At 34.9% G+C, this 10,260-nt stretch overlaps 1 protein-coding gene across 1 annotated transcript; it reads left to right on the forward strand.

Annotated features, from left to right (window-relative positions):
• Positions 1-3,204: 3,204 nt before the first annotated feature.
• LOC139781298 (uncharacterized) lies at positions 3,205-4,123 on the forward strand. The gene is made up of 3 exons (XM_071720149.1): positions 3,205-3,294; positions 3,369-3,708; positions 3,803-4,123. Exons 1-3 carry the CDS (start codon positions 3,205-3,207, stop codon positions 4,012-4,014), a joined length of 642 nt encoding a protein of 213 aa, XP_071576250.1. The 3' UTR covers positions 4,015-4,123.
• Positions 4,124-10,260: the final 6,137 nt, after the last annotated feature.

A 10,260-nucleotide genomic window follows, 5' to 3' on the forward strand; every position in this document is an offset into this window, starting at 1 on the left:
ATTCAGAATGTTACAAGCGATTTACTGCACTCTCAAGAAAGTACAAACCGACACCAATCGATAATTCTCAGCCTTCTACAAGTTCAGAAACGCCACCGAATCAATTAAAGGCAAGGTAAGTGTATATAGATGCATTACAGCGTCCGATTTTCGACCAGGCGTCTCTACTACTTTTGGCGCGCTTCGCAGCATGATTTCAGGAGTTTTCTTTTAGGCTGTGATTTCTTTTCGCTAATTTTACAAATTCAAATGAATTTATTATTAACAAATATGTTAATAGTAATATATTTTTTTAGCAAACTCGAATATGTCGTTTCTGAATCAAAAAAAATTCAAGATTTAGACCAGCTTCAATCTCAAGAAGGAGAATTATTGGAAGAACAGCAAGACGAAGATGTGCAGGAAAAAATGTCTGACGAAGAGGAGTTTGAAGAATCCGAAGATACAGCAGTATGTTTTTTTTTGCGGTAAAAAACGCAAAACGTTCAAAGGTCGTTGTGAAAATTTACACATCATTTCTAAAACAGCAACTTTTGAAAGGCTACAAAGCAAAGCTTTGTTGATTGAAGATATAGATTTATGGAACGCACTTGAAGATGCAAAAAAATCTGAAGACAAATCTGCATACTATCATGCCAGTTGTAAAAACAAAATTGAAAGCACTTGTGAATCGCTTACCCTCGCACAGCAACCATCAAAAGAATGGCACGAAAAGCGAAATATTAGAGCAAATGTTTATGCACAAGTTTGTTCGTTCATTGCTCAAAATGTTATATCAGAAAAGAAATGTTTTTTTCTGAATTATTGCCAAACATTATACACTAATTTACTGAAACAAGAATATAAAAAAGACAATTTATATCAATGTCCAGCATTCCCTGCACGGTATTTAGAAAACAATTTACTAAAAACTTTTCAAAATAAAATCAGTATTGTAACATTAAATAAAAAAAAAGTTATAAAGCCTTACGGTGCTGCCGTAATGGGAAGTACGGACCTTGAAATTTTACAAAAGCGTGATATTGTAAACAGAGCAGCACTTATTTTGAGAGAAAAAGCGAGGTCTGTAAAGAAAAATAAGTTGCCGGACAATATAACAACGAAGGACTTGATTGCCGGTGAATGTTCAGAGATACCATCTCTTCTGAACGATTTCTACGTTACTTTATTGAGTAGTTCTAATTATAGGCGCAAGCAAAACCGGATTTGTCATAGATTAGCTAAATCATTCTTGCAAGATGTAATTTATGCTGTTTCAAACGGAGAAATCAAACCCTCTAAGCAAATCACTCTTGGTTTTGCTATTAAGGGATTAACCAATAGTAAAAAAGTTTTAAAAATTCTGCATAGGTATGGTCAAGTTGCTAGTTATACTACGTTTGAAGAATTGGAGACCGAATCAACGTTAGCTGTAGCTCAAAACTCGGACGTCTGTCCAGAGGATATTTTACGAACATCATGTCTACGTACTGGATTAGCTTGGAACAATTTTGACCGATTCGTCGATACAACGTCAGGGAATGACACTTTACATGACACGGTTGGCATAATTTATCAAGATATTCCAAATTTAGACATAAATAAAAATTCCGATTCGTGTTCAGCTCTTTCAAATGTTAGCCAGAATGAGAGCGAGACTTTACCATCCAAACAGCCACCAAAAAAAAATGAGAAGAAGCTTTGATGTACCTACTCTTGAATTGCAACAGAAACCAAAAAAGAAATTAACAATTTTAGAGCATTTGTTAGGCACAGATCATCCAGCGCGCCTTTCAATTCCTGAAAGTCTCAATTCTTTCAAAAAAATCAATTTTGCTTGGATGCTTTCGCACAACTTGAATATTCCAAATATACCGATGTGGGTAGGATATAATCACAGGATTCATGAAGACACATCTCCAAAACAAAGAATTTCATATTTAACTACTATAAATTCGGTAATTATTTAGAATACACGCTGCACCTCGAATATCAATGAAATTATGCTCATTCGACGCGTTTTGACACGAAACGAAAGAATCTGGCAGCAAAATGCGGCGGTCTGCCATGCGAAGCGAGATATTTAGCGTTAAAGTTGACGACTCTCAGGTTAAGAATCCTGTCATACCGACGTGACGTAGCGACCATGAATATGCCCCGCGGCCACATGCGCATGCTCTGTCAGCTCTGTGGCCGCACGCGCATGCAAAAGTGCGCGAATTTGAAACGTATGCATACTTATAATGCATAAATATAAATATGTACTTTTCATATACCAACTATTCTCTGCTTTAACAAATTATTTCCGCTACAGATATTAAGCGTCGAAGTTAACAAAACGGAAATAATTTGTTAAAGCAGAGAATAGTTGGTATATGAAAAGTACATATTTATATACCAACTATTCATAGAACATATAAATATGTACAATGAATAAGTACATATAAATATGTACTTTTCATATACCAACTATTCTCTGCTTTAACAAATTATTTCTACTACAGATATTAAGCGTCGAAGTTAACGAAACAGAAATAATTTGTTAAAGCAGAGAATAGTTGGTATATGAAAAGTACATATTTATATGTACTTATTCATTGTACATATTTATATGTTCTATGAATAGTTGGTATATAAATATGTACTTTTCATATACCAACTATTCTCTGCTTTAACAAATTATTTCTACTACAGATATTAAGCGTCGAAGTTAACGAAACAGAAATAATTTGTTAAAGCAGAGAATAGTTGGTATATGAAAAGTACATATTTGACGACTTGACAAGTCATGAAATCTCTGTCATACCGACAAAATGTAGCGACACGATCGCGAAATTTTAAACAAGTGAAGCGCGCCAATATTACGTCTGATATATGTCGTATGCACTGCGTGCCTATAAGAATCGTAATAAAAATTATTTAAATAAAATGCTGTTCTTTGAATTCATTCAGTTAATGGCGAATAAAGAAAACTTAATAGATTTTCTAATTCAACACGGTGTGTTGCCATCAAAAATTAATTGTGGGAATTGTGGTGTGGAATTAACCATTAATAAAAACACATTGTTGTTCCGATGTCAAAGAAGATATTCCACAGCAACGTCTTCAAAAAAGAAACGTGTCTCCAAGTCATGTAATTTTTCCAAAAGTGCCAAAGTAGGCACGTGGTTTGGAAACAGTAATTTGGAACTCGCTACAATTTGTAAAATTATAGCGAGTTTCCTAATGCTACGCCCTCCTCGACAGGAAGACCTCGAGGAAGAACTTGGTGTTTCTTCCACCACGGTTGTCGACTGGTTCAGTTTTTGTCGCGAGGTAATATATTTTAATTTTATGCACTACTTTTATATATTTATATATATTATTATTAATATTTTTGATATTTACAGGTCTGTGCGTACTGGGCCGATAAGTGCAGCGAGAAACTTGGAGGTCCAGGACGCACCGTTGAAATCGACGAGGCAAAAATTGGCCATCGTAAATACAACCGTGGTCGCCTTTTGAAAGGCAATTGGATATTTGGAGGATACGAGCGAGAGTCGAAGAAAATTTTTATTGTGCCAGTAGAGGATCGAACGGAAGAAACGCTCCTGGCATGCATTAAGGAGTGGATCATGCCAGGAACGACGATTGTTTCAGATTGCTGGAAGTCCTATAATTGTCTTAACAATGAGGGCTTCCAACATCTGACAGTCAATCACACCTACAACTTCGTCGATCCAGATACTGGTAAGTAATGGCAAAACATGTAGTAAAACGTTAACGATATGAATATATAGTTACAAGTGCCTATATGTTAAAATAAATATTTCTTAATTTACAGGCGCCCATACTCAGCATATTGAGCGTGTTTGGAGAGAAGTTCGAGCAAATATTCCAAAGTACGGGACTCGATCGCACCATGTCGAGGGATATTTATTCGAATTTCTATTTAAACACGCTCATCCTAGGGCTGAGAGAATAAAAATCTTCTTCGACGTCATCGCCCAGATGTATCCTCCATTGTCTACTGTCGAGGCCGGGCAAACAGAATAACATTTGGAGACACGTTTCGACATCGGAACAAGAAACTGTGTTGCAACATCCACACTTCTCACAATTAATATTTGATACACCCCGTTGCGAAATAACATTTTAATATTTGTTGTATTAATAACATATTATATATATATATATTAGATATTTAAATACATTTTTATTATTTGTTAATTGGATTGAAATTTAAATCTAACATTTCCTGCAAATAAACGCTGTAGCTGTATACAGCGCTGCGTCGAATTTGCCCGAATTCCTACAAAGTATAAAAAACATAATAATACTTATTTGCTCATATAGTTATCAATTAAAATTAAAAGAATTACCTCGTGCTTTAAATAACGGAATCTATCCTTAATATTCCGCTTCCTCTCCTCTGTGTATGCGTTTTTTAACGTAAAACTTAAGATATCATGCAAAAAATCTTCGGAAATATGATTTAAAATTGCAAAATTCACAATGATCATTCTGTTATGATCCTTAAAATTTTTCTCCCAAAACATCTTTCGAATAAATTTCGGCCATGTCTTCGCATCGCCAACAACATCTTGTACCGTGAGCCACGGATTATTATGTATTTGCTCAACTGAATACGACATTAGTAAATTTGGAGGTTGTAAATAACGATCCGAAGTTGAGCGCGTTAAGGTACGTCGCTGCACATGTGACCACGGAGCATGCGAATGTGGCCGCGGGGCATATTCATGGTCGCTACGTCACGTCGGTATGACAGGATTCTTAACCTGAGAGTCGTCAACTTTAACGCTAAATATCTCGCTTCGCATGGCAGACCGCCGCATTTTGCTGCCAGATTCTTTCGTTTCGTGTCAAAACGCGTCGAATGAGCATAATTTCATTGATATTCGAGGTACAGCGTGTATTCTAAATAATTACCATAAATTCATCGCCAACCAATCCAGCAGTAGTTGAAAAAACAATGCGTCAAAGCATACAAGCAGCTGACGAATGCGGCCAACAATATATGCAGGTTACGTACGATTTGGCCATCGCAAAAATAGCTTTACAGATACAAGCCAACGAGAAAGAGAACGTTTTGATCGACTTTTTGTACATTTAGGTGCTTTTCATATTCAGCTAGCATTTTTCAAAGCCGTAGGAAAATTTATCGATGAATGCGGTGTGACTGCTATTATGTCTAGTGCTGATATGTTAGCTGCTGGATCAGTAAATGGATTCATTCTTGGCAAACACTTTAATCGGTGTAAAAGACTGCATCCTGTAGTAACACTTGCAATACAAATATTGCATTTTCGAAGTTTTCTGGAAACAAACCCTGAATTCGAAACAACCGAGATTAAGAACTATCTCGAAAATTTCGTCGAACAAAAGTCAGATAGGCCAACGTTGCAAAATGAAATCTTAATTAATATATTTTCTGAATATAAAGAATATAAAAAAAACACACTTGAAGGTCGACACGGAAAAACGCCACAATTCTTTATGATGTATGCTCAATTCATCGATTATTTTCTGATGTTCAGTTTCAGTATAAGAGCAGGAGATTTTAAAATGTTCATGTACGTTTTACCGAAAATTGCAAATTTATTTTTCTTATTTAATCAACAAAACTACTCGAGATACTTAGTGAAGTACCATGACAATTTATTAAGAGTAGATGAAACGCATCCAGGACTATTACAAGAATTGAAAAAAGGAATTGGAATTAAAAGGACCGACAATGATTTGTCCAGGCAGCCCATAGATCTGACACTAGAGCAGACAATCAATGCAGATGCTGCGAACAAATTAACAGGTAACTACTATATTATTGTTATGCAATAAAAAATATAATTTATTTCTTCAACATATGATAATAAATTTTTTTCAATGTTTTATTAAATTTATAGGTATTTCTTATTGTACTAATTCAATATCAGCTCGACTACGTTGGTGCAAAAGTCACAGCATACGTACAAAAATTATTAGCCACGTAATGGAAGAGACTGGTTTGAAAAAAAAAACAAGATGTGACAGATGATTTGAAGCAGAGTATGATAAAAAAAAGTAGTCACCAACTCCAAAAATTTATCAAACTTATTGAAGAAAGCGTTAATCCCTTTGATAGTACATTAGATAAGGATTTATTTTTTAATATTGCTAGTGGCCGAGCTGCAGACGATTGTGTAGCAGATTTTTTACTGAATGTGGAGAAGGCAGGAGAAGATCTGCGCAATAAATTCATTGATGTATGTACCTTGGATCAAAATAGATTTGATCGGAGTTTAAAGAAGAATAAAATCCTGAATTTTGTCTCATCACAGGCCAAAACACAAGTAAAAGTTTCGGGTAAATTAGTGAAAGTGAGAATGCAACGCGACCTATTTGGGCAGCTTCTAGCTATTGCGCTTAAAAAAAAATCGATATTGAAAAAGTTTTAACATATCCGTTGACACCTATGCCATTTTCTTTGTGCCATCCTGATACAAGTATTTGCAAAACTGAAAAATCAGTCTTACTTAAATTATTGGAAAAAAATATCGATAGCGATCCGCCTTCAGAATCAGATCTTCACATTTACGACGGATTTTTTTATTTATACCAAATGAAAAAAATACCAATAACTTATGCAAACATATCAAAAAAATTGTTGCATATGTTTTTGAGAAATAATGCACTGTTTGTGATAATCGTTTTTGATACTTATCCCTCTCCTTCGATCAAAGATCACGAGCACGATTTGAGAGAGACCCATCAAGGTCGAAAAATTGAAATTAGAGGTTCATCGACACGCCCTTCTGACTTTTCAGCTCAATTGAAAAATATTACTTTTAAAGAAGACTTGGTGGAATATCTTTTGACAAGCTGGGAGCGAAATGAAATGGCACCGCTTTTTGAAAATAAAATTGTTTACGTGAACTACTATAAATGTTACAGATATCAAGGTGTCAACGGAAATGTTGTAAGAACAATTGAACATAATCAATCGTGCTCAAACCACGAGGAGGCCGACACTAAAATAATCTATCATGTCTGCAATTTCGAAGAGCTTCAGCCACCATTTAACGTTCTCGTGCGATGCTCAGACACGGATATATTGATAATAATGTTAAGCAATATGAAATTTGTGCATCCTGAAGTAAAGGTGTGGATGGAAGTTGGCGTTGGCACTTCATTAAGGTGTATAAACGTTAGTAAATTGTACGAGACATTGGGATCAAATATATGTGACGCTCTAGCTGCCTTCCATGCTCTAACTGGTTGTGATTTTAATCCGGCATTTTTCCGAAAGGGAAAAAAACGGCCTTACGCGCTATTTGCAAAATCTGAAAAATATATTGCTGCATTTACTAGTTTGAGTAAATATCAGTCATCGAATGACACAGAATTTGATACATTGGAGGAGTTTGTATGCCAGATGTATGGCCAAAAAAAAACTAATAAAATAAATGAAGTGAGAGCATTCATGTTTTTAAAAGTTTACAAAAACAAGGATGAAAAATTATTTTTCGAAAACGTTAAAAGTTTTGATTCCTCTTCTTTGCCGCCTTGTCAATCAGAGCTTCGGGAACACCTCAGATCAGCTTATATTTCACAAATCTGGACCAATGCTCATTTGAAGAACCCGACAACTTTATCCCTTCTTGATTGCGGTTGGAAACTTGAACCGAATAAATATGTTTTCAATTGGTTTAGTGGAGATCAAGTACCGCAATCTATTGATGATGTAGAACTTGAAGAACATTGCAGCGTTGACTCAGGTAACAAAAAATATTTTCCATTCAATGTAATAAGCTCGCGCATGGTTAAAATAAGTTTGATTTATTATTATTTCTCGCAGACACTGAAGACACAGAAGAGCTACAAGAATCTCCAACGTGTAGTACCGCATATTCTAACAGTCCAATTAATCTTTTGGAAGAAAATGATGGTGTTTTGTACGAAAGAGATTCCGAGGACGAAATCAGCGACGAGAGTGAATATGGAGATTCAGATATGAGTAGCGAAGAATTCGACAGTTAATTTGATAATTAAATTTATATATTTTTTACTTTATTATTTATTTATTTATTATTAAAATATTGTGTTATTAATTTATATAAAAAATATCACATAAAACTATAATAATATATCGATAATTGGTGCAAGTAAAAAGTTACTTTCAATTCACTGAAAATAAGCTTATTGCTTTATCTCTCACATTTCTATCCACAACGTTTCTATACCATCTGCAATTTTTATACATGCTTTTTACTATTGAAAATTGAATAAAAAGAAGGAACTGAAATGATGGGAACTGTAAAATTTTTATGCACTCGGGAAAGAAATTCAGAACGTTACAAATCGTTTAACTTTTTTTATGCCCTGTAATTTCAACAACGTCTACCAAAAATTTAGCCACCTTTCAGCGGAGGTAGAATGTGATTTTTAATCGAAATAGTGCGTAAACTGTTTGTAGACAAAAAATCAGCTTTGTAGATTAATATTCCGCGGCGGAAAATGCAAAACTTCTCCGCGAACTGCAATGGCCCGGAGCGCAGCGGCCGCGGTCACGCGCTTGCATTCCATTGCGTCTACCGAGGCTTTAGCAACATGAGACGATCGGTAGACTGTATTTTTTGGATGTCTTATTCAATAAACTATTCCAGAAAAAAAATTCAGCCTTGTAGATATAAGTCAAAAATGTTTGTTTTTTCCACACTTTGCGTGGGTGGTAGACCTGACATGGCAACGCTTCCGACGCGGTAGAATATTATTTTCCGGTATGTTTTTATGTTATCCGTGAGTATGTAAAATTTCAATCTTGTAGATATAATACATTTATGCAACTTTTTGCAACATATTGTTCAATTTTTTATTAATTTTTGCAACACTTATAGATTGGTAGAATTGCACCTTCATCATAGATACTATCCAAACTTTCTTGGGAAAAAAATCTAGCTTTATAGAAATGATTTCATGAAAACTGTCGCTATTTCCCGGGCTATTAATTTTATGTTGAACTTACTTTTTTCTTTCTAAAGGGACAGTTAGAAAGAAACAAAAAGTTTAACCTAAGGTTAAAGTTGTTCAACGCTGACAAAACTGGGCCTTAGTCTCTTTTTCGTTTTGGAAATAAACTATCCAAAATGTTGCCGTCTTAATAGACGGCCATACTAACGCGTGGTCAATTTTGTGCGTAATGCCTTGGTTGGCGCAGTCATCTCAAAGTCAAGTTTACTTTTAATATTTTGAATGTTTTTGTTAACAATTCTGTTAACAATTCCTCGGAAAATATCTTGTTATAAATGTTTACAGTGTACATACAATAAAAAACTAATTATTTGATATACGGCAACGTAATTGGCAACGATATATTACACATGTGCTTATTTGGTACGATAAAATTATGCACGTGCGTGTGTGATTAATACGAGTCGTATTAAATCAATATCGAATTACTAGAAACTTGTATCGCGAGCAGTTCTTATTATTTATGCTTACGTTCGCCACGTCACACACCTTGTTTCAAGTTAAATAAAAGCAATAATTTAAAGAAAATGACAAGTCGATGTTTGAATAAACTTGGAATTGAGTAGTCAGATAGTAGTCAGTGCGCCAGCCGAGCTGATAACATGTAAAGTTGACCACGGGCTAATAAGGCCATTTATTAAGATTGCTTTGGACTATTTATTTCCAAAACGGCTGAAAGAATAAAATACTGATATTCTATATTCTTAATCTATTCATTCAATAAGTTTTAATTCATTTTAATTCAGTTATATTATTTATTATACAAAACTCATACGAAGAAAAAGTCTTTTGGTCGCACTTTCTATATCTATGCAAATTCCTAAAATGAATTACGTATTATAGAAGTTTCGTGTACGCTCTACTTAATCAGTTTACGTTTATTACTTCATTAATCACATTTTTAGACGTTATTTTAGGTTTTTTTAAGACTTAGAATATGTTATAATTTGTCCAATATAGGTATAACACTTTTACGGAGACGTCCGGGAAAAGCGGCATTACAGCGCTCACGCGCTAAATGTAAAGAGCGTAGAAAACAACGTTTGCTTGCTGCTATTACAGAAAATGAGGAGTCTCAACAGCAGCAGCAACAGAAGCAGCAACAGAAGCAGCAGCGGCAGCAGCAACAGAAGCAGCAGCAACAGGAGCAACAACAGAAGCAACAACAGGAGCAACAACAGAAGCAACAACAGGAGCAACAACGGCAGCTGCGGCCACAAAATGCGCGTATTTTAGAGCTGCATAAGGAAATGGCGAACATCAAAAAACAGATAC

Source organism: Temnothorax nylanderi, unplaced genomic scaffold, assembly GCF_030848795.1.
Source record: "Temnothorax nylanderi isolate EJ_2023f unplaced genomic scaffold, tnyl_v1.0 TNYL_tig0328_pilon, whole genome shotgun sequence".
In the NCBI taxonomy this organism is placed as follows: domain Eukaryota; kingdom Metazoa; phylum Arthropoda; class Insecta; order Hymenoptera; family Formicidae; genus Temnothorax; species Temnothorax nylanderi.